Here is a 23361-nt window from a genome sequence, read left to right on the forward strand (position 1 = left end):
GAACCACCATGTCTGCGCCTGGATGAGCCCTGAATCGCAGAGATGTGCCGTCACCCGGACCCCTGAAAGGGTCCATGGCAAGGGGGTGAGCACGGAGATCTGAATTACTAAAAATCGTGCATGCATTCTGCAACGAAGTGCCTTTGCTCCCACACCTCATATGTGTGCTAGAATCCCTTCTTTTTTCTCTCTCTTTTCCCCTTTCCAAAATATATCCTAACCGCGCATGCACATCGTACCCGTAAGGTGACCAATTCAAAGACGGGCAAGCCTCCAGCCTCGACTGCGGACAACTAGCGGCTGAGCCACAGCCACAGGGGCCGCCCTCTTGCTCCATAAAACCCGCCGGAAGCGGAACCCGCGCGCGCCGTTCCCGTCCTTCTTAGTTGCCCCCGGGCCGCGACCTCATCCCGCCGCGAAAGTTGGGAAGAGGTTCCGAACCATCTACGCCCGCTTGCTTTCTCGTGATCCCGTCCTCGTTCGGGCCCCGAATTCACCCAGCCCCGGGCACAACGTCTCGCTTGGCATCTCTTTGTACAACACGACAATTCTAGATTTCGGATCTCTTCGATCCCGCCCCGCCGGATCCCCCTCCGAGAGTCTTGGACCCTTGCTCCTCGGGTACGACCTACCCTTAAAGTGAAGCCATCTGATCGCATTTGGAAATATCTAACCGAGCCGCAATGGACACCGGATCTTCTGCCGGGGCTGGTGCGGGTCTCTCCGCTGCTGGCGGCGTGGGCGGCGCCAATCTCCCCATCAAACGAGCGGTAAGTAGACCCTCATACTACCCAGTCGTTGTAAATCACGCCGAAACTAACTTACACATTTAGTGTGATGCTTGTCGTGCCCGTAAAGTACGTTGTCTCTCGTCCTTCATTGGCCCATGTCATCATGTCACTCGACACCATCCATTGGACGTAGGGCTGACTGTGTGCTTCGTAGATTCGCTGTGATAGAGAAGAACCATGTGCTCACTGCCAGCACGCCGGCATCGAGTGTAAGAACACATCGGGGCTCAAGCCCAAAGAGAAGAGAACTCGCATTCTCATCACCCCTCAATAGTCAGTCTCGCCTTTGCTCCCTTGCACCAGTTTACAACTCACACATCCCAGTGAGAAGAAGATCGACCTAATAGACCGCCGCCTCGACGGTGTAGTCCGCCTCCTCGAGGACCTAAAACTCCAGTTCCCCATCCAAGCACCATCAGCAGCACCGTCAACCGCACCATCGGTCTCGGGATCAACCGCCACACCCGGCGGGGGAGCAGGAGGGGCAGTATCAGGGGGCCCGCCGGCGCCCATCCAGCTCAAGACGGTGGCTTCATCGTCCATCTCAACAACACCAGCCAGCACTTCCACGCAGCAGCAGCACACGACGGACCCCCTGGTCGAGGGCGAGTCCTCCATGACGGCCCAGTCCATCTTCGCCCACGACTTCCTCCGCAAGACCGTCGGCGACGGCTCCTCGGTGCTCGAGATGCGCGAGACCCTCGACGCCCTGCACTCTCTCGTCGAGGCGCTCCGGCACCAGCCCGCGTCGCACGAGCTGACGTACCCGCAGGCGAAGCCCGTGGCCCGGCCGGCGTTTGGCGAGTGCGAGATGCCGCCCGTGCAGTCCGCCGTCAACATCATCCGCGAGGCAAAGGGTGCGTAGTCTCAGGTCACTATGCAGTTCAGGAAAGTCAGACTAACGTCTCAAATAGCCCAAAAGACGCTGGGCCTCGAGTGGGTGACGACGTTCCTCCACCCGGACCACTTCACCGACCTGGTCCTCAAGGTCTACTTCGCGCCGGCAGAGTTCAACGAGGCCGAGTTCATCATCGTCAACGCCGGCCTCGAGAGCCTGTACACCGACATGACGCAGTCCAAGACGGCCACGGCGCAGCTCAGGGAGGAGTGCGCCAAGATGGGCACCCTCTGCCGGGGGAACCTCCAGACCGCCCTCGCCAACCTGCCCCTGCACCTCCCGGCCACGATGGACATGATTGTTGCCCTCTTGTTTGGTGTAAGGTTCTACCCCACGCATTCTTCTTACATCCGTAGCTAACATCGTCAGGCCTACCACGCAATGGAAGTAGCAAAACCAAGCCTCGCCTGGACCCTCAACGTAGCCTCGGCCCAACTCTGCCAAACCCTAGGCTACCACCGCGCATCCTCATCATCGTCGTCCTCATCCACTCCCACTACAACAGGCACGGCAACAGGCCCAACCGCCGCAAACCCAGACGACGAGGAGTACAAAATCTTCCTCTTCTGGTCCGTCTACTTCATCGACAAGTCCCTCTCCCTCCGCCTCGGCCGCCCCTCGACGATCCAGGACTACGAAATCACGGCCCCCTACCCCTCGAGCGCCAGCAAGATGCACGGCGCCCTCATGAGCTACTTTTGCCTGTGGGTCGTTGTCTCGCGCATCCAGGGGAAGACGTACGAGCAGCTGTACAGCCCCGAGGCGGTTGCGCAGCCGAGCGCCGTGCGGGAGGCGAGGGCGAGGGGATTGGCGGCGGAGCTGAGGAGGGTTACGGACCGGACGCAGGAGACGCATGTGAGTTGCTGTGATCGTTCGACCCACGAAGTTGTTGTGAGGTTGCTGACTATTGTGGCCAACAGTCGCAGTATTTGAAGTCGGCCATCGAGGCGGTGGGAGAGAACACGATGGAGTTCTTCAACGTGTCGGACGAGGTGCTGAGACTATCGCTGATGACAATCATCTATCGCGCCGTCCCCTCGCCGCCCGGGTCCGCGACGACGTTTGGCACAGAGTGCATCAACGCCGCGAGGGCGACGCTGCAGCGGCACGAGGATTGCATGGCCATCATGGCGAAGGATGCGTACTACCTGTTTCCCATGTACATGAACTGGTGCGTCCTCTCTTACATTCCACTCTCCATGAATTCGTGCGTTCACACTAACAACGCCCAGGACCATCCTCTTCTCCCCCTTTGTCCCCTTCATCGTAATCTTCTGCCAGGTAATCGAAACAAGCGACACCTCGGACCTCGCCCGGCTCCAGGGCTTCGTCGCCTCGATCCAGGGCGCAAAGGAGTTCACCGAGGCCTCGGCGCGGCTGTGCCGCCTCTTTCAGGTGCTTTACAATGTCGCGTTCCGGTACGTCGAGATGCGGAGCCAGGGCGGCAGTGGGGGCGGCGGCAACGGGAACGACAGCAGCACGCAGCAGCAGCAGCAGCAGTCGGAGGAACAGGGCCAGGAGATGGACAAGTACCTCACGGCGCTCGGGTTCCCGCCGGCATCTGGGCATCCGCAGCAGCATGCACAGCAGCAGTCGTCGGACGTGGGGTCGGAGCAGATGTCGGGGATGACGGGCGGAGGAGCAGAGGACGGGATGAACGGTGCCGGCGTCGCGGGGTCGGGTGCGCTGAACCAGATGATGTGGATGGGGAATGCGGCGCAGTTGGAGGATTGGTTTTATGGCAACCAGCAGATGATGGGGCTTGTTGAGGATGATGACTCGTTTTTGCAGTGAGCGGTTTGGGGTGTAGACATTGTTTGGCGATGGAAAGGGGTTGGACATGGCGATAGACACTAGGTTTGTGACGGGGCATCATGGCCAACGGAAGACGAGGTTCATGTTTAAAAAGCCTACAGTGGGAAAAGGAACTCTGGACTGGAATCAGAAGAATACCATACAGTGCGGCTGGGAGTAGACCCAGCCCACACACATACATCGTCAACCCGTCCCGGTCACCCCCTCCCAAGCCTCATCACCATCCAGGTCAGCCTCATCTTGCTCAGTAGCCAAGCCAACCACAACCTCGACGGCCAACGACGGCCAGCAACCACAGCCTTCATGACCAGCGCATCCTCCTCATACCACAAGCAAACGGGGGTCCAACTCCCTCGGGCGCCGTGGCCCAGTGGAACACTCAGCTGAGGACGGGGGATTTCCACAAATCTCTAAGGAGATGGACCTCGACCTCTTGAGTTCGACTTCACTTTCAGGGTACTCTTTTTTTTTTTTGCACATTTCAAGTCTTTTCTGTTGTGTTTTGGGTTGCAACTGAGTTGGTTGTGTCAGCTGGTTGATCTGGTTGTGAACCATCGTTAGCTTGGAACTCCCTACTTGTCAACGAAGTTTTGACCATTTGGCGTCGCCGAGGAATTGACGACGAGTCGATTTGAGCCCTTCAGATGATGGGAAAAGGCTCAAAAAGTCCTTGGAGAAGACTTTGGCTGACGCTAGGTTGTGGCTAGGAGATATAAAAGACTATGGATTTGGAGTCCTAGAGCAACTCTATCGATTGAGAAACTACACGCTACATGGATCAGATGGCATTGGGATGTTGTCAAGACAACCGGAAGTTAAATCAAACTTGATTGAAATTCTCTTCTAAGGTTGCCGAACGATCGCTCCCCTCTAGACGATGCCAATGGTACGAATGGTGTCGAGTATGGTAGCTCTCCACTGACCAATGACCAACCGGTTCAAAACATCATCTACCCCCTTCGGAACGTCGGGCCTCATTGGTTGTCTGTATGTTCCATCTGCCTGCCGAATCTGCACTTGCGCTCTCTCTGCTTCGTCGCTCCGAACCAGCCGATGCACGTCTGTCTGCGCTGCCTTCCCTTCTGTGCGCTACATGCATGCCATGCAATGCAAAGTCGCGGATAGCGTTCTCGTGTTTCGTGCATGTGACACGTTCGTCTTGACTTTTTGGACACTTTGCTATGGATCAAGTCATGACAGCAAGGCTTGGAGATTGATCTGTACTCCAGCCTTGGGTTGCCACGATGCTAAAAGAGGGTTTGGAGCATCACATTTTCCAGACTATAAAGACGCTGACCAAAAGTCGTCTACATCAGAGCCGGAAGAGGCGGGATCTTGAAAAAGCCAGCTGCATGTCACTGAGACGCGGGAAACAAACACGGGACAGGAACATGGGCCAAGGGTGCTCGGCCTCCGTCTGGGAGAGCATTAATCAGCGCTCCATGAAGTCTATCAGTGTTTTAACAATCTCCCATCGGACGAGAAGGAAAACTGGTCCCGATGGATAAAATGGTAAAAGGCACCTCCAGCTTGGGGAGAGCAGGGCTGGATCATTGCAGGCTTATCGGGCCTTATCGACTTATCGCGAGCTCGAAATGGCGGGGGATAAGACTACCTAGGTATCCCCCGTGTTTTAGCGCCGTGTTTAGTGCCCGCGGCCCCACACCCCGCACTGGAAGACTGGAGAAGAAGGGAAAAAAGGGGGGCGAGTACATACGGAGTACGGGGTACGGGGCCAAGCTGCAGCTCCTTTCCCTGCACGGAAGCATGCACCAGACCACTTCCACCAACACCTCACACCACCAATGACCACATCCGTCGAAAAGGTACCTGTCCAGTGCCTTTGAACTCCTACACAAGATGTACTCTACTTAGCGTCTGCGACATTGTCTTGCCTGAATTGTCCACCAGCTGTCCTCCCAGAAAGTACCGCACTTTCGTACCGCACATGCCAATGAGGGGAACCTTGGGACACAGCTGCGAAGGGGGGTAAAAGCCAACTTGGCAGACCGCGCAGACTACTCCAGACAACATCCTGCTCGGGTAGTGATTGGAGGAGCTTGGAGCTCGCGCTGCGACATCTGCGACACGCCTGAACCGATTCTGCACTTCCCGTCTTGGGATGCAACGAACCTGGGGGGAGAGAACAAGGATCCGGATGTGCGGGTGATGGGCGAGGGGAGGGGGGGGGGGGGGCAGCAGCCATCACCTCAGAGTAGTGACGAAGACGAGGACGAGCATGGAACAAGTCCAACGGCCGACCAAAACGTGACACAGTACAAGCCCGTTGTCTCGTTGTTCTCTTCTCTGGCTGCAAAAAGTCAATCCCAACTCTATCCAATTCACATCTTCCAACTTCCTCCTGCCCTCTTCTTCCTCCCATCTTCACCTCTCCCTATTGCGTACCGTCGCCTTCCCTTTGTCACAAGTCGACACGGTAGCTTGGAGCCGTTCCCGTTTCCCTGCCACCCAACCTCGTCGACCTCAGGCAGTGGTCGCGAGCAGATGAAAAGGCCCTGCCCGACATCCTCGTCGCCCCGGCTTCGTTAGCCTGGATGCTCGAAGCCTCGCCGCTGCAATGGCGAATCTCTCCGTCCTGCGGCCGACTCTGGCCTACAACGTGTGCTCCTCCCGCGCTTCTCCCGGCCGGCTCGTCGGCTCCCGCGCGTGGCGGAATGGTCTAGCAGGTAAGCTACCGAGGTCTCGGTTCTTGCAGGAGCAACCAAGAAGAAGAACCTCGCCCAATTGCTTCGGCTAACGCAGTCTGCTCGTTTCCCTACATGCAGCCGTAGCACCGGTATCTGTCGTCGTCGTCGCCGGCAAGTGGCAATCCACCCACGCGCGAGCCCGCCGCCAGACGAAAGCTCTCGTCCCGGCCGTCTCGCCCCGGCCTCTCCAGCTCATCCGCCATGCGTCGGTCGTCTCGGCGGGTTCCAGTGCCAGCGCCGGCCCCACTGCTACACCGGCAGCAAGCTACTCAACAGCCGCAGAACCGCAGTCCGTCCCCTACGCGCAGCTCACCGTCGGCGTGCCAAAGGAAATCTACCTCAACGAGCGCCGCGTCGCACTGACCCCGCAGAACGTGGCCCTCCTCCTCAAAAAGGGCTTCGGCAAGGTCCTCGTAGAGCGCGGCGCCGGCGCCTCCGCCGATTTCCCAGACGAGGCCTACGACCGCGCCGGCGCGACGCTCGTCGACCACCCGCAACAGGTCTGGTCCGGCGCCGACGTCGTCCTCAAGGTCCGCGGCCCGATCCCGTCCGAGATCGACCTCATGAAGGCGCACCAGACCGTCATCTCTTTCCTGCAGCCCGCGCAGAACAAGCCGCTCGTCGACAAGCTGGCCGCGCAAAAGGCCACCTCCTTCGCCATGGACCTCATCCCGCGCATCTCCCGCGCCCAGGTCTTTGACGCCCTCAGCTCCATGGCCAATATCGCCGGCTACAAGGCCGTGCTCGAGGCCTCCAACAACTTTGGCCGCTTCCTCACGGGCCAGGTGACGGCCGCGGGCAAGATCCCGCCCTGCAAGGTGCTCGTCATCGGCGCCGGCGTGGCCGGTCTCAGCGCCATTGCGACGGCGCGGCGGTTAGGTGCCATTGTGCGCGGCTTCGACACGCGCCCTGCCGCGAGGGAGCAGGTGCAGTCGCTCGGCGCCGAGTTCATCGAGGTGGACATCAAGGAGGACGGGTCCGGCGCCGGCGGGTATGCCAAGGAGATGTCCAAGGAGTTCATCGAGGCCGAGATGAAGCTGTTTTACGAGCAGGCGCGCGAGGTCGACATCATCGTCACCACCGCCCTGATCCCGGGCAAGCCCGCGCCCAAGCTGATTACCAAGTCCATGCTCGAGGCCATGAAGCCCGGGTCCGTGGTTGTGGATTTGGCGGCCGAGGCGGGTGGCAACTGCGAGAAGACGAAGCCGGGCGAGCTCTACGTGTACAAGGACGTCAAGATCATTGGTGAGTTGAATGGAAACCCCCCCTTGAAGAAAATCCCATTGACTTACACACTCAGGCTACACCGACCTCCCTTCCAGACTGCCAACGCAGTCCTCGACGCTCTACTCCAACAACGTGACAAAGTTCCTGCTCTCCATGGCTCCCAAGGACAAGGAGTTCGGCATCGACCTCGCAGACGAAGTCGTCCGCGGCGCCGTCGTCACCCTCAAGGGCGACGTCCTGCCCCCGCCGCCCCGAAAGGCCCCGCCCCCGGCCCCGCCGCCACCGCCCACCGTCGCGCCCGAAGCCGAGGCCGTCGCCCTGACCCCCTTCCAGAAAACCTCCCGCGAGGTCGCGACCGTCACGGCCGGCATGGGCACCGCGCTGGCCCTGGGCAAGATGACGGGCCCGCTGTTCATGGGCAACGCCTTTACGTTCGCGCTGGCCTCGTTGATCGGATACCGCGTCGTCTGGGGCGTCACGCCCGCGCTCCACTCGCCCCTCATGAGCGTCACCAACGCCATCTCAGGTCAGCAGTCTCCTAGCAAAACGTAGAATCCCATAGCTAACAGCCCAAGGCATGGTCGGCATCGGCGGCCTCTTCATCCTAGGCGGAGGCTACCTCCCCCAAACGATCCCCCAAGCCCTCGGCGCCGCCTCCGTCCTCCTCGCCTTCGTCAACGTCTCGGGCGGCTTCGTCCTCACGAAGCGCATGCTCGACATGTTCAAACGCCCCACCGACCCGCCCGAATACCCCTGGCTCTACGCCGTGCCGGCAGCCCTCTTCGGCGGAGGCTACATCGCCGCCGCCGCCACCGGCGCAGCGGGTCTCGTGCAGGCCGGCTACGCCGTCTCCTCCGTCCTCTGCATCAGCTCCCTGTCCAGCCTCGCCTCCCAGGCGACCGCCCGCATGGGCAACATGCTCGGCATGCTCGGCGTCGGCTCCGGCGTGCTGGCCTCCCTGCTGGCCGTCGGCTTCTCCCCGGAAGTGCTCACGCAGTTCGCCGGCCTCGCGGCCCTGGGCGGCGTCGCGGGCCTCGTCATCGGCAAGCGCATCACGCCCACCGACCTCCCGCAGACCGTGGCCGCGCTGCACTCCGTCGTCGGCCTCGCCGCCGTGCTGACCTCCATCGGCAGCGTCATGGCGCACATTGACGACATCTCCACGCTGCACCTCGTCACGGGCTACCTCGGCGTCCTCATCGGCGGCATCACCTTCACCGGCTCCATCGTCGCCTTCCTCAAGCTCGCCGGCAGGATGTCCTCCAAACCCCTCGTCCTCCCCGGCAAGCACCTGCTCAACTCGGGCATGCTGGCCGCCAACATCGGCACCATGGGCGCCTTCGTCACCCTCGCCCCCGGATCCCCCGCGATCGCCGCCATGGCCCTCTCCGCCAACACGATCCTCTCCTTCGCAAAGGGCTACACCACCACGGCCGCCATCGGCGGCGCAGACATGCCCGTCGTCATCACCGTGCTCAACGCCTACTCGGGCTTCGCCCTCGTCGCCGAGGGCTTCATGCTCGACAACCCCCTCCTCACGACCGTCGGCGCCCTCATCGGCGTGTCCGGCTCCATCCTCTCGTACATAATGTGCGTCGCCATGAACCGCTCCCTCACAAACGTCCTCTTCGGCGGCATCGCCTCGACCCCGGCCCAGACAGACTACAAAATGGAAGGCGTCGTGACGCAGACGAGCGTGGAAGACACGGCCGAGGCGCTCGTCAACGCGGAGAACGTAATCATCGTCGTCGGCTACGGCATGGCCGTCGCCAAAGCGCAGTACGCCATCAGCGAGATCACGGGCATGCTCCGCGCCAAGGGCGTCAACGTCCGCTTCGCCATCCACCCCGTCGCCGGCCGCATGCCGGGCCAGTGCAACGTGCTCCTGGCCGAGGCGAGCGTGCCGTACGACATCGTGCTCGAGATGGACGAGATCAATGACGACTTCGGCGAGACGGACGTGACGCTCGTGATTGGCGCCAACGACACCGTCAACCCCATCGCTCTGGAGCCCGGTAGCCCGATCGCGGGGATGCCCGTGCTCCAGGCGTGGAAGAGCAAGCAGGTTATCGTGATGAAGAGGGGCATGGCCAGTGGATATGGTGAGTGTTTGCAAGGCATTGCGAGATTTGCGTAGAGGCGCCTGACTGACCGCGGAAACAGCCGACGTACCGAACCCCATGTTCTACATGCCTGGAACACGCATGTTGTTCGGAGACGCCAAAGTGACTTGCGACGGTTCGTGGCCCTTTTTTTTCCCATTCCTCCTTCGTGTGCCAGGCACGGTGTACTGATCATACCCCCCTCACAGCAATCAAAGCAGCCGTCGAGACTCGAGCAACATAGATTCTAGAGAGATCTCCGTATCGCGCAGAATATAAGACACCTCCGGCTGGCACCCCATGTTTTTGGACTAGGAAAGCATCTGATCTTTCCCCTAGAGGCGCTGCATCTACAAAGGAGCTATTCATCATGAACACATGTCTCTTAGCTATTTCGGTTCTCCCCCCCCCCCCCCCTTTTTCGCTTTGTTCCTTCTTCTAGTTCAGCGCGTCTTGTATATACTGTGATCCAAGGACGTAGCGGTAGTTTCTGTTCGCCAAGGTAGTGAATCGCAATACATGATGTATCAAACAGAAGCGCCAAAGAGCTCAAGTGACTTGACATGTGATAGACTTGGGGGAGGGGAAGAGAGAGAGAGAGAGAGAGAGAGAGAGAGAGCAAGCTGCCGGAACCAAAGACAACACACCAAGCTCGGTACTCCTCACAAACCCCAGAAAACCAAGCCATGATCAACGGTTTCCTACTTCCCTGCTCGCTACCTCTCAGACCTCTCTCTCCACGTACAGTCAAATAGTCAACACATCTGTTCCCCAGGCAAAACCCAACAAACCCCCCGCGAGTATACTCTCGACGACGAGAGATGCTCTCCAAGCAGCCGAGCACCCATCTCGCAGCCCCGAATACGGCAGTCCAGCTCCGACAGCAATAGCAGCAGACATCAAAACCACATCACAGCACGACACATCACAAAGGTAGGAACCCTAGCAGATATCCCTGAAACGGCATCTGGAATTGCAATTCCGTTGGCCTCCTTGCCTCAAACGGCCAAAAAAGGCCCTTTCACAATATTCATTACATGGTTTGTTTCCCCCCTCTCTCCTTCCTCCTCCATCTCAATCCCCCGTTTGATATGCCGCCTTGCCCCAGTCTCCCCCAAGAGGAAATAGCCCGCATGGTGGAGAGGGAAAAAATAAAATAGGGAGGCTCTCAAAGTAAAAAGCACGCGTGGTGGAATTACTTGTTACATGGTGTGGTCTCTTTCTTTCTTGTATCAGGTCAATCCGTCTCCAGAGACCATCCCAGATGGGAAAAAAAACAACAACTGTGTGGGTGTGGTTGGCAGTGGTTTAGTAGTGTCAAGAATTCGACAAAAAAAATCTCTGATGGAAAAAAAGCAAGTTTTGCTGCCCAAGATTTTCTCTCCGGAACAGTTTCGCAGCGGCCGTTACGCCTGGAAACAAGACGGTGGGCACTGCTCTGTCTCAAAACTCCATCCCCCTTTTCGTGGTGAGAAGGGATCGATCAAGCGAGCGAGGCCCACCGCCAGACCGTAGTCCTAAAATGCATCTCATCCCGCCCTCCGGCCATTCCGCCGTGTCCCTACCAATCTTGAGAAGTAAAGGTTGAAGAGATATGCAACGCCGGTTGCAATCAGAGAGTGAGGAATGTGTTTGTGTGATGTGTGCGCGATTAACCAGACTGGTGACACTGAAAAGCGCTGTGATCGGGCCATGGAGGCCATGTTGGTAACAAAAGAAAGAAGCGAGTCGGTTTGTTTTAAGGGGCTGATTATGCCAGGAAGAGCCATGTAGGGTGCTCTGTATAGTCACTCGTTGTCGCCTGAAGCCAGAGATGACTGTTTTGGTAGCTCGGCTGATGGATGCCAGCATGGATATCGAAGGTCGTAAGGACGTAATGGGTCATGATCCATTCGTTATGGGCGGCCGAGACGATTGTAGTTGGCGCGAGGCCACATCAGACCGCTGACGGCGATCAGCAGGACTGATACAGGAGTAGCGGCTCTCCGACGTTTTCGATTTCGGGAATGGTGCACTTGAGGTCGAAGGCTTTGGACAGCACAATCTTGAAGATCTGTAGATGGTCAGTCAAAGTGCGATACCACGGCCAAAAAGGGGCTCACCTTTTGCACGTTGATACTATGGCTCGTGCTAGAGAAGATCAACGCAGCGCGCATTGCCTTGGCGAACCGGCGAGCCTGTTATGTTAGCGCCGAGATACGAGAGAGAGACTCTTTGACGACCTACCTGGTTCGAGATCTCTTCTTGGTCCTCTCGCGGAAAGTTGACAAAGTGGTCATACTTGGTGCCGACCAAGATGGGGATGGCCGTCTTGTTGAAGCCCCTGCCTTGCCTGTACCACTCCTTGATGCTGTTGAGGGTGCTCTTCCGTGTCAGATCAAACATGAAGAGAATGGCGACGGCGTCGTTGCAGACCAGCGGAAGCATGTTGACAAACTCGCGCTGGCCGCCCAAATCCCAAATGGAAAAGGTGATTTCCGTATTCCGGATGGAAATGGTCTTCTCCATAAAGTTGACGCCTAGCGTCTGGATGTAGTCCTCGTCCCAGCTTCCTTCGACGTACTTGACCATGAGACTGGTCTTGCCGATTTGCGCATCGCCCACCATGCCGACCTTGATGACGACGTGGTTGCGACCGTTGCTGGCGGCGGCTTCCGCACCGGCGCTGCTGCGCGACGCATGGTCGGCGTAGCCTTGTTGCGCGCCGGCGCCGGAGAGTCCAGAAGCAGGCCTTGAGATGGACGGGGCGTTCATGGGAAGTGGTGGTGTGTTGTACCGATCCGAGTGCTGCTCTTCGGGTCGCGGGGATTGTGGGAGGCCATGATCGAGGGACTGACTTGTGTGGTGTCGCTGGGGCTCTGGGTGGTCGTAGCCGTTGTTCTGGGCCACCTGGGGAGAGGCATCGAAGGCACCGATGGTGTCGTCGGGGTGAGGCTGCGCAGCCAAGTGATCGTGGTCCATGGTGTCGACTGCGTCGTGGAACTGGGCCGGTGACCCCGCGGACAGTGTTGAGGAATCCAGCGTGGAGATTCGAGGGTGCGGGACGGGAGGCTCCGTGTCGAGCAAGGGGCCGGAAAGATGACGATGCTGTAGTTTACCGGCTTGCCGATGAGCGAGGACAAGTGACAGTCGGCGCCGAGTCCCAAAAGAAGGTCGAGGAGAGGGCGGCAGGTTTCAGTTCAAGCCCGATGATGGCTTCATGGAGCGCTTGCCAGGGCGGCGGCGCGGCGATCGATGGGGTAGCAAAGGGCTGAGTTGAGACCGGGCTATACGAGATAATATCTGTCACTGATTAGGATTGGCGACGTCGACGCAACTCGTGGAGGTGAACAGGTGAGGTGGGAGAGAGGGAATGAGTGTTCAGGCAAAGATGTCTCACCTAGCCTCTCCACACACGCAAGTCGAGAGGAAGAGAGGAGGGACAGGAGCGTGGTGTGGACGGTACGGGACCTTGAGACGGTGCGGTGCGGGAACAAGAGAGGGGATTGGACGACGAGTTGAAGCAGGGGTTGCCCACCTCGAGCTGAGCAATGGGAATGGGCCAGACGAACGTACCGGCAGTGTGTAGTATCAACAGGCGACGAGTGGCCGAGTTGCAGGAGCCGGGCTTAGGCTTGACGACAACAGGAAGCCCTCGATTTGGTGGGTAGGTTTGGCGAAGAGACGAGGTTGGAAGGTGTCGGGTTACGGCAGACGGTGAGGCAAGACAAGGCGAGCAAAAGACAGAAAGGGTCAGGTATCGACGACGGGACGGGATGGCGATGAGATGCGGCGGTGCGGTACGGATACTCGATGGCAGGAGGAGCTGGAGGTGACGGTCATGGAATGTACCGAAACGGGCCCAGGGGAGGAGTCAGGGTATGGGGATGGAGTAGCGGAGATCCAGGCAAGGCCAAGCACCAAGCACCAAGCACGAAGCACCCGTGGATGTCAATGTCAAGCGCCGGGGAAGTTGTGCGCGTCGGGGTGCACTTTGAGATGGCGGATTGTGTACGGAGTACGGAGTATGGATAAACGGGAATGCTGAGGAGATGCTTGTGCGACTTTGTTGTGCTGTGCTGCCCCCCGTTGTCGTGTTTTGGTGCAAGAGAGGGGGGAGGGGGGACGATGGGATGTCAGTGCAACATAACATTAGGAAGTACGTACCTCGCATGGTGCGAACATGGACAGGCACAGGCACAGGCACAACTGGAACCAGCAAAGGGAAGCAAGCGACTCTTTGGCTTGGTTGATTTAGCGGAGCATTAGGTACCTTGGTGAGGCACGCCAGCGCAGGAAAGCCCAGGGAAACGGCAAGTCAGGGCCATCCCCAGGCCATGGCGCTTATGGCAGATCGGGGAAGGGAGGTGCGACAGGGGGCCCAGGGGAAAGGAAGCAGCCAGTCAGACGGCCGGGATGGATCCTTTGGTACATTTCGTGCACTGGCAATGACGCCAAAGTTGAGCAAATACGAAGTATCTACCTAGGGTACCTTGGGCCACGGTTGTGTGGAGAAGACGCGAGACGGACGCGTTTTATGCACACAATCCTCCAGTACACACTACACACTACACACTACGCACTACACAGTACCTGAGGTAGTAGGTTGGCAAGCAATGTTTGTTCAGCCGCCCCACGCACCACAGGCGCATCTCCCTTTCGTGCACTAACACCCCTAGCACCTTATGACGGGAGATTTGGTGCTATTGCTTTCGAGGATTATGGATGATGCATCACGGGCGGCGGCATTTATGGAATCGAATCGACGCACACACAACTCCTCGTTTATTAATACTTGCCAATTTTCTTCCATTCTTTTCTTCCTGTTTTTTTCCCCTTCCAGGTCCACTGACTGGTGGGCTCTTGGGCTTCTTTCAGCTTCGCCTGAAGTCAGTGGGACTCGACAGGGACACATTCGACGGTAGACGCACCGTACGAGCTTCCGTAGCGAGGGCAAGGCACTGAGACAAAAACGTTCAAACGGACCAGCCGAGCCTCACCAAACAAGGCACAACTTTCGAGGGCGGTGAGCCTCACGTCGTCACTCGTCACTCGTCACTCGTCAGGAATCACATCTGCCTGACTTGCAATCGAGTTCCTCTGCAGACATGAACAACACCACTGTTGTTGACAGCGCCTGCAATGTTGACAACTAGGTAGAAACGCCGTCGTTTGCGACGTGACATTGGCCGATTCATTCGTGCAGCTGCAGCTCGTTGTCCGGTGCGCAGTGGGAAAAGCACAGCGCCCAATGTCAATAGAAAACTCGCCCAAAGTCAACAACCCCCCATCACGCTCGGGTTCCCATTACTTAAGCGTACGCGACATGGGACGATGCACAGAGTCCCGGGCCCCGGGCTCGAACCTCAGGCTCCCGCTCAGCAAACACAACAGGCCTCTGACCGCAATTCCAGAATGAGGCTATTGCCAACTCTATCTCTGCCTTGGAATAAGATCCCGACCTCAATTGTAGGGCGCGCGAGGAATATCCACAGAGGCTTCGTCATTCCGGAGCAGAGACCAGATCCAAAGAAAATTTCAAGATAAATCAGCCGGAAGGGGGAAAAAAAAAAAGGAGAGGGAACCAAACTCTAGGTGTTAAAAAGACCGATGAGATCGAGACTAGAACGTTTCTGCCATGCAATTTCGCAAGCTCGAAATGGGGAATTCATGCAAACGGCATGAGGCCGTTGTAATAGTCCACCACGGTCGACCACGTTCACCTGGCACCCGCCCGAAATACCCAGACCAAGAGACGGGACACTCCCGGATGGCCTCGCAACGGACTCCTGGCCCGCTCCGTCCGAGCTCTTGGGCTCATGCCCGGCTGTCTACGTCGTCGTCGTCTCTTGCTTCCTGCTCGCGGTGCTTCCCTGTGACTTGTGACCGACACCCTGCCTCAGGTGCGCAGAGAGACTGGCACCGAGACTGGTTGGAGACTTCCAGCGAGGGCGCTCTCGGCTTCCCCTCCTATCGCTCTCCCTCCAACCCAGCGCGGTCTCTTATCGCCCTGCATCCAATGACCCCAACCTGGCTCTTGCGGCCCCGGGCCGATGGCACTCCGCCCAAACAGCCATGACTAAGGCGACGGCGGCTCGAGAAACCTGTTCCCTGATTGGCCCAAGCGCTGGTGTTTGATGGAAGAGTTCCCGGTCTCGGTAGGGCGGTACGTACCTACCGATAACCTATCAGCCGCCCAGGCCCCAAATCCCCCCGGAAGCTCTAAAGTCGGCCGTTCTGACCTCATTCTCAAACTCCAAAAACCTACCACCACTCTTCCACATCTCTCACGACACAACCAGAAACCTCCCAAAATGGCCTCAATCGCACGCAGCATGAGGGCAGTCCGCCCCTCCGCCCTCTCCCAGCTCACCAAGGCCGCTCCCCGCGCCTTTTTCCCCCGTCCCGCGCAGCGCAGCTTCTCTACAACCCCCAGCAGTGAGCTCTCCCCCATACACCCCCAAAAGCTTCGGCTCCCCACCCGAAGGTATCAAACACCAAAAAGGCTGACCCCTCGGACCTGCTTCCGAACCATCGTCGACAGGCTTACTACGCAAGTACACAAAGGACCACGAGTGGATCGACCTCAACGCCGACAAGAAGACGGGCGTCGTCGGCATCTCCCAGTACGCCGCCGACGCCCTGGGCGACGTCGTCTACGTCGAGCTCCCCGAGGAGGGCGCGGAGGTCGCCCGGGGCGACGCCATCGGCGCCGTCGAGTCCGTCAAGAGCGCCGCCGACATCAACGCGCCCGTCAGCTGCAGGGTCACCCAGGTCAACCTCGGCCTCGAGGAGAAGCCGGGCACCATCAACAAGGTGCCCGAGGACGACTCCCACGGCGGCGGCTGGATCGCAAAGGTCGAGGTCGACGAGGCGGGCGTCCAGGAGCTCGAGGCCCTCATGGGCGAGGAGGAGTACAAGGCTTTCACCGCTTCTGAGGATCACTAGATTGGATGGAGAGAAGGGGGAAGAGAGAGAGAGAGAGGGAGAAAGCAATGGTTTGGTTAGATATAGGTAGCCGGCAGTTCAACCGGGCAGAGTGTGTGTCTGTACTATACGCCAACGCCAAGCGGGTATTCACTTTCGGGGTTTGCGGTTCAACAACGTGGTAGTCACCAACATAGAGCAATGAGAGATGATGGTCATCAAATGGTTCCAGCGGGAACAGTCTATTTTCTTCCGTCTGGTGTGTTTTATCCGATTGTGTCATAAGTTCGTCACGCAGCAGCATTGGCCGCCGCCGCAGTCTCCGCCGTCGCAATCTGGTCGCCCGGCCGCGCCTGGTTGATGTCATCGAGGATCTTCTGCGCGCCCCCGTCCACCAGGTCCTGCGCCACGAGCTTGCCAAAGTCATCCGCCTCCTCCCGCGTCGCAATCGTCTCGGTCCTCTCCGCGTCCACGCCCTGCGTGCCGTCAACGTGCACCACCGTCGCCTTGAGGCGCAGCTTCTTGCTCCCTTCAACCTCAACCCAGCTCGTCTCGACACCAATGGGCACGCTGCACCCGCCCTCGAGCGTGCGCATGACGCTCCGCTCCGCCACGCACGCCAGCATCGTCGGCTCGTCCTCGAGCTCCCTCAGCACGCTCAGCACCCTCTCGTCGCCGGCCCTCGCCTCGATCCCCAGCGCGCCCTGTCCGACGGCGTGCAGCGTGCCGCCGTTCTCCGAGTCGAGGTACTGCGAGATGCGCGCGCCGTAGTCCATGCGCAGCAGGCCCGCTGCGGCGAGGATGATGGCCGAAAACGGGCCCTCGGGGTCGTCGCACTTGCGCAGCCGCGTCTCGATGTTGCCGCGGACGTCGGCGAATCTCAGACCCGGGTGGCGGCGCTTCAGCTGTGCGATGCGGCGGATGCTGCTGGTGCCGATGACGCTGCCCGCGGGGAGGTCGCCCAGCGTCTTCCAGCCGTGCTGCTCGGCGAGCCCGGCCTTGAAGACGACGACGTCGCGCGGGTCCTCGCGCTTGGTGACGCAGCCGAGGGTGCAGCCGTCGGGTAGGGTGGTGGGCATGTCCTTGAGGGAGTGGACGATGATGTCGAGCTCCTTGGCCACGAGCTTCGCCTCGAGCTCGTTGGTCCACAGGCCCTTGCCGCCAAAGTTGTAGAGCGCCGTGATCTGGTCCTTGTCGCCGAGGGTCTGCATGCTGTGGATCTCGAACGTGGCGTCGGGGCGGGCTTTGGAGAGGCCTTCGACGACGATCTCGGTCTGCTTCATCGCCAGCGCCGACCTACGCGTGCCGACGTGGATGGGGGTGCCGTTCTCGGGTGCGGCGGCCATTGTGACGGGTGGCGTGGGGTGTGTGTGTGTGTTTGGGATTGAAGTGTCGTCTCTCGGTGCAATCGACGGTTCTTTGCCGGCTTGAGCGAGGTCAATTGCGAGTTGTTGGGCTGGCGTGAGGTGTGTCGTCGAACTCGAGAATTGAATTTTGGCTTCGGAGTTTTGGCAAGTTGGAGTACTTGGCAGGCAGGTAGGGGCGATGGCGGGGATGGAGGGGTAGCACGAGAGCAACCACAAGTTCGGTACTGTGACGGAACTGTAGCCGACACTGTGTCTGGAGGGCCCCGGGATCCACCTCCGCCGCCGCATCTCCGAGCCTCCGACTGCATCCCGTCAGCTTCAAGCCGAACTTTCGTCTTTCTCGAATCAGACGTCATAGCATGGTCCCCATCAAAATAGTGATTCCTTGATCAGTTCGGCTTCGGCAGCTTCAAAGTCGGCATCGGCTTGTCGAACCTGATGATATCTCTGCAGACCCCTTTCCTCAACGCCTGAAATCACACAGAGCTCTGGGTGTGCGTGGGAGCATCCGCCATCGTGCAGGGCAAACACCTCTGACGTGTCGAGGCACAGAACACGATACAACCACGATGCTGATGATTTTTGAATTGCTCCTATTTCCCTAATCTCCTTGAGACAACACGCTGCGACGTAAGGTGGTTCTCTGGCCGTCACGGTCAGGGGAAGAACCTCGGTGATGCCCGATATGTGCAAGCTTAGGTAGGAATCGAGGGGCACAGGGGAACACCGACTTCGTGTTCTTCTTCTGGTGCTACCTCAAATCGTGACGATAGCCCGTCGCCTTGGGTCTTGACGTGGTCGGCATGCTCTGCCTCGTCGAGTCCTGTTGCACCCGTGTGGACGGGTTACTCTGTGTCTCTCGAGATCGGATTGCGGCAAGTGAGGAATTGCGATGACGCGGACCAGATGCAGCTGTCAAAGTGGCATAAGCCTAGTATCGTCTTGTCGTCTTCAGAGTTGACAACGTCTGCGGTCGTAATGGAATCAAGTGTCTATCGAAACAAGCATGTCTTTGCTGACTCTTCTCTGACAAATTGGGCCAGATCAAGTGCAAGCGTATCCAACTAGAACTATGGACTGACTTGTCTTTACGTCCATACACACTACGGTATCACCTCCATCACGGGTGCAACGGACAACGTGTAAGCTACATCAGCCGAGTCCACGAGAAGAAACGTCAGACAATGTTCAACGTCCTTCGACTCCTCTCGCCCAAACATCACATCATGACGAAGAAGTTGGACGTCGACAATGTGTATAAAGCGAGCTGTCAATCACGCAATCCCGTCCTTCCCATCACCAACAACGCCAGAGTAGCGGCAATCATCTCTTCGCATAACCAAGACACCAACTCTCCCAGCCCTCCCGCCACGCAGACATGAAGTTGAACATCCTACCACTGGCCACTCTCCTGGCCTGGGCCTCTGCCGCGCCACAAGACCCCCAAGTGCCGCCAGTCTCAACCTCCATCACGACAATCACCGTCAACGGCCAGCCGCCCGCGCCCACCGAGCCCATCCCAAACAACCCCGGCCCGGACCCCGTCCCCGCGCCCGCCCCCTCAGGCCCAGCACAGCCGGCACCCGCCCCCGGCGGCGCCCACTGCGTCTGCGGCGCAACCTACTGCGGCAAGGTCCTCGTCGGCTTCCAAGGTACCGTCCGCAACTCGTCCTCCTCTCACATCGCTTCTTCCACGTCTCCAGACAAAGAAATCTCCCCCTTCTCCCACGAGATCCTAACACCCCTGCAGGCTACACAACCGAACAAGTAGGCCAAGGCTACTGCGCAACCCCGGGCACGAACTGCGCCGCCGCCGCCCCGGCCGTCGAGTCCCTCGAAAACACCCTCTTCGTCTGCATCTGTCCTCCCGGGCAGGAGACGGGGTCCGCCATCGAGCTCATCTGCCCCTGCCAGGGCCGCTGCAAGAACGACGAGCCCGACTTCATCGGCCGCTGCGAGACGCCCTGCAACCTCGGATGCGCTCCCGCTGCTTCCGCCGCGCCGTCGGTGCCGAGTGCTAGCGCTTCTGCCATTCCCGCTGCGCCTGCTCCCGTTGACGCGTTGCCGGTTCCTGTGCCGGTTCCGGCTGCGCCGCCTGCTGCTGGGAGGAGACGGCCGTAGTGTTCTCTCTTCGGCGCTATTCGGGTTGTCCTACGAATGTGTAGTCGGGGCTCTATTCTCTCCATTTTCTTATTATATTTCCTCCGCGTCTTTGTTGCGGGTCAACGATGACCGGGATAGGGTATTTCATAATTCAGCACCCCATGAAGGGTCTGAGTCCTACGCTCTTTTTCAGCTTGACTGGGTTGGCGCAGCAAATAGGCTAGCTGTGCTTTGGAGAGATCGCACATTCTCTGGATCTAGATACCGGACATTCATTCAAAGTTTTGAGTACCCAACATCCATAGCCTTTTTGCGATGCGACACGGATTTCTGAACGTTCCAGATTCGTGAATTGGACCTTGCTTTGTTCATCATGATGGACTGGCTTACTCTTGAGAGGGAAACCCAAGGAGGGGGACTCGTGCTAGTTGGCTCGTAAGAAACGGTTGTGGTCGGCGTGTCATTGATCCAATTCTCCAACGGCCACAACTACTTCGCAACTTGGTTCCGACTTCCTCAAAGCATGGCAAAGACAAGCCGTAGGAGACCTCGAACCGACCGTAGACTGACTGACTGACCGTCTGCCCGGGGCCGCATGATTCTAAGGTGAACAAGAGACAAGTCTTTGCAATAGCAGTATCCTCTTGTGGGAAAACCTCTTACCCCTGAACAGACTGTCTATCAGCCACCGACTTTGGGCCATGTCAGTATTGTGTGGCAAGCGTATCACCTTGGGTTCCACACCGTGGAAGGTATGTAGAGCCTCCGGACACTCCGAGAGGCATACATGTTTCCCTCTCTCTGGATTGAGAAGATGGGTCTCAAATTGGGTCTGATATCCTGATGGCTTGAATTCCAAGGGCGAGGCATCAGTGGTTGAAGCGAGCTTCGGGTCGGTCATTCTTCGGTACTTGAGGAGAAGCTGAGGGAGAAGGGAGAGTTGGGGGTTTGGAATACTGCTCACCCATAGGCCGGTATTCAATAGTCAGAAGACTTCGTCAGTGTTGAGATGCCGGCTAAAAACTCGAGAGTGAGTCAGCCAGCCTCATGTCAACCAAAGTCACGGCCTCTTCCACAGAAACTCTCCACGACCTCATCCTCAGTCAACATCACCGGGGCCACACCAGCACAAAATTCAGTAAAATCTGTATCGTATTCTTCTACCTATTACATCCCATTCATCAAAGCCGAGCCCATGTTCAGTACACCTTGGCGAATTAACCCCTGAAAAGACAAAGTCAGCTTCTTGGTGTGTCCAGTATGTCCTTGAAAGAAATAAAGGTATCGTGACAACAAAATCAGACGTGATCAAACGTTTTCTCAGCAACCGCACATTGGTGCGTCTGAGTGAGCTGGGTAACGTGTAGGACTCATCATTTTGGGGGAGGGGGAGAGAGGAAGAAAGAAAAAGAGGAACATACCATCGCGGAAGACCGTACAGCCAGGCGTGAGTAACCACACCGTCCCAAGTCCTTCCAAGGGGGAAATCTTGCCAGATGCTGACCAACAGCTCAGACTTCACACCAGCCAGAGACAGGTCTGCATTGTGGTGAAAGAGTTATTAGTATCATTGAGCCAGCACGCCCCCCCCAAAAGCTGAGGCGACGGGCCCGCTCCCATCTATGACACACAAAGAAACACAAGGAAAATTACAAATGTTCTAAGTTTGTTCCTCCTCCGGGCGAAAGAGCGTGAGGCTCCCTTTGCTGCCATCGCCCGGTAAGATCATTTCGTCTTTTTCTGCAATGATGCCCAACCCCACCCCAGTTCGCCAAAGGCACAAACATACAAACGTCGTCAGCCTCCCAGGTCGTCATACACGTCCGACTGTAGACCCTCACTGCTTATCACAGCAGGGCTCCTTTTTTCGTTTTTCAAAGTGTTGCCTCGCCAGCAGCGAGGGAACAATGCAGTAATACACAGTTGTGAAGAAAAGGCCACGCCTTGGAAAAAGTCATAGTCGCGCGGCCTGGCATGCCGTCAAGCCAAAGAATAAGGTGTCTCGTCACATCCAAACGCGTTAAGCCGTTGACATATCGGCAAACAGAGACCCTCAGATGCCTGTGCGGTCACCTGCGTATATACACTCCACAGAGTGGACGGCACCAAGATTGGCAAGGGGTTTACGCCTTGCGGGATCGAGGAGTGGAGGAGCCGTTGGCCTTGGCTCCGCTGGCCTTGGCGCTGCCGTTGGAGTGGCCGGCGACAGCCGAGGCAACGGCGTGAGGGTCGGGGAGGGGAGCCTGGCTCATGCGGCGGAGAGACTTGCGGGTCTGGGACTTGCCGCCCTTCTTGTAGGTTGCGAGGTAGAAGGAGATGAAGAGGACGAGGTAGGAGCTGAGGATACCGATACCAGCAAAGGCGGCAAACTCCTCACCGGCACACTCGCCCGCATTGGGCATCCAGGGGAAGTAGGTCGAGGTGAAGTAGGTGTAGGAGGCGAAGTAGACGAAGCCTGGGACAGTTAATACTTTGTTGACAGACGGACTGAGTGCAGCTTACCGAGATCGATGATGAACTGGATGATCTGGAAACGAGTGACCCACTCCTTCCACCAGATGCGAACGCCGCGGGCACTCTGGAAGTAGTACCAGTACATGACGACGTGGACGCCGAGGTTGAGGGTGATGGGAACCCATGAGACGGCAGTGGAGCCAATCAGCTGGGTGTAGCAGAGGAGAGCAGTCGCGCCGTGGTGGTAGCAGTGGAGGAAGGCTGTAGAGTGTCAGTCTCGAGGGTTACACAAACCAGGGAGGTGCGCATACTCAGAGGCTTCTTCTTGAGGAAGAGGAAGACAGTGTCGAGCAGCTCCATGTACTTGGTGAGGTAGGTCATCTAGGCTGGTCAGCTGATGTCAATCGCGCGCCAGTCGATGGAACGTACGTAGTAGAGGACAACGAGAGGCTGGGTCCAGCCGCCGTCGGCGTGGCAGATGGAGTGGAAGATGCCCTGGCGAACAACGGTGGGCAGGAGCTCCTCAATGTAGAGAGCGAGGAGACCGGCGCTGATGAGGGTGAGGATCAAGTTGTGGGCGAGGAAGAGACCCTTGAGCTTGTAGGGCTCGCGGTTGCGCATCCACTCGCGTCCTCCAAAGATGATGGTGTAGTAGATGATGACGAAGATGCCGGCCGACTTGATGGTCGACATGGGCGTGACGCCAGGCTGGAATCTGAACTCGCTCACGGGGTAGCCCACGATGGGAGTCCAGACCTTGTCGAGAAGAGGCCATAGGTGGATGCCAAAGGGGCGGTCGAGCGTGGGGAGAGGCAGTTGCTCGTAGAACGAGGAAGGTGCTTGTGTGGCCGCCATCTTGGTGGTTGGTGGTGTTTTTTTTTTCGTCGAGCTCGGTGGGAGAAGAAAGACGGGTGTTGTGGCGCGATTTTCTACTTGCGAAGATTTGCGACAAGGTGTTCGGTTACCGTGGGTCTTTCGATGGGGACTCGA

The 23361-nt window shown here is 58.2% G+C and overlaps 7 protein-coding genes across 7 annotated transcripts; 4 read left to right on the forward strand and 3 right to left on the reverse strand.

Moving 5' to 3' along the window:
- Window positions 1-683: 683 nt before the first annotated feature.
- On the forward strand, window positions 684-3891 carry CLUP02_07794 (fungal specific transcription factor; the record flags this gene model as incomplete). The annotated part of the gene is made up of 9 exons (XM_049286787.1): window positions 684-770; window positions 834-857; window positions 946-1064; window positions 1116-1648; window positions 1706-2007; window positions 2059-2544; window positions 2610-2860; window positions 2922-3479; window positions 3717-3891. 9 exons carry the CDS (start codon window positions 684-686, stop codon window positions 3889-3891), a joined length of 2535 nt encoding a protein of 844 aa, XP_049143930.1.
- Window positions 3892-6082: 2191 nt separating this feature from the next.
- CLUP02_07795 (NAD(P) transhydrogenase beta subunit) lies at window positions 6083-9785 on the forward strand (the record flags this gene model as incomplete). Its single annotated transcript, XM_049286788.1, has 6 exons — window positions 6083-6191; window positions 6291-7457; window positions 7513-7965; window positions 8015-9541; window positions 9603-9677; window positions 9751-9785. The coding sequence occupies 6 exons, from the start codon at window positions 6083-6085 to the stop codon at window positions 9783-9785; spliced, it is 3366 nt and encodes a 1121-aa protein (XP_049143931.1).
- A 1710-nt stretch (window positions 9786-11495) lies between these two features.
- Window positions 11496-12502, reverse strand: CLUP02_07796 (uncharacterized protein; the record flags this gene model as incomplete). The annotated part of the gene is made up of 3 exons (XM_049286789.1): window positions 11496-11594; window positions 11644-11700; window positions 11768-12502. The coding sequence occupies 3 exons, from the start codon at window positions 12500-12502 to the stop codon at window positions 11496-11498; spliced, it is 891 nt and encodes a 296-aa protein (XP_049143932.1).
- Window positions 12503-15834: 3332 nt separating this feature from the next.
- Window positions 15835-16468, forward strand: CLUP02_07797 (glycine cleavage system H protein; the record flags this gene model as incomplete). Its single annotated transcript, XM_049286790.1, has 2 exons — window positions 15835-15958; window positions 16065-16468. 2 exons carry the CDS (start codon window positions 15835-15837, stop codon window positions 16466-16468), a joined length of 528 nt encoding a protein of 175 aa, XP_049143933.1.
- Window positions 16469-16737: 269 nt separating this feature from the next.
- On the reverse strand, window positions 16738-18102 carry CLUP02_07798 (porphobilinogen deaminase; the record flags this gene model as incomplete). The annotated part of the gene is made up of 1 exon (XM_049286791.1): window positions 16738-18102. The coding sequence occupies one exon, from the start codon at window positions 18100-18102 to the stop codon at window positions 16738-16740; it is 1365 nt and encodes a 454-aa protein (XP_049143934.1).
- Window positions 18103-18998: 896 nt separating this feature from the next.
- CLUP02_07799 (uncharacterized protein) lies at window positions 18999-19935 on the forward strand (the record flags this gene model as incomplete). Its single annotated transcript, XM_049286792.1, has 3 exons — window positions 18999-19058; window positions 19175-19466; window positions 19565-19935. The coding sequence occupies 3 exons, from the start codon at window positions 18999-19001 to the stop codon at window positions 19933-19935; spliced, it is 723 nt and encodes a 240-aa protein (XP_049143935.1).
- Window positions 19936-22040: 2105 nt separating this feature from the next.
- Window positions 22041-23226, reverse strand: CLUP02_07800 (GNS1/SUR4 family protein; the record flags this gene model as incomplete). The annotated part of the gene is made up of 4 exons (XM_049286793.1): window positions 22041-22372; window positions 22420-22632; window positions 22683-22752; window positions 22801-23226. 4 exons carry the CDS (start codon window positions 23224-23226, stop codon window positions 22041-22043), a joined length of 1041 nt encoding a protein of 346 aa, XP_049143936.1.
- Between the last annotated feature and the right edge of the window lie 135 nt (window positions 23227-23361).

Source organism: Colletotrichum lupini, chromosome 4 (genome assembly GCF_023278565.1).
Source record: "Colletotrichum lupini chromosome 4, complete sequence".
NCBI classification, from domain to species: Eukaryota; Fungi; Ascomycota; class Sordariomycetes; order Glomerellales; family Glomerellaceae; genus Colletotrichum; species Colletotrichum lupini.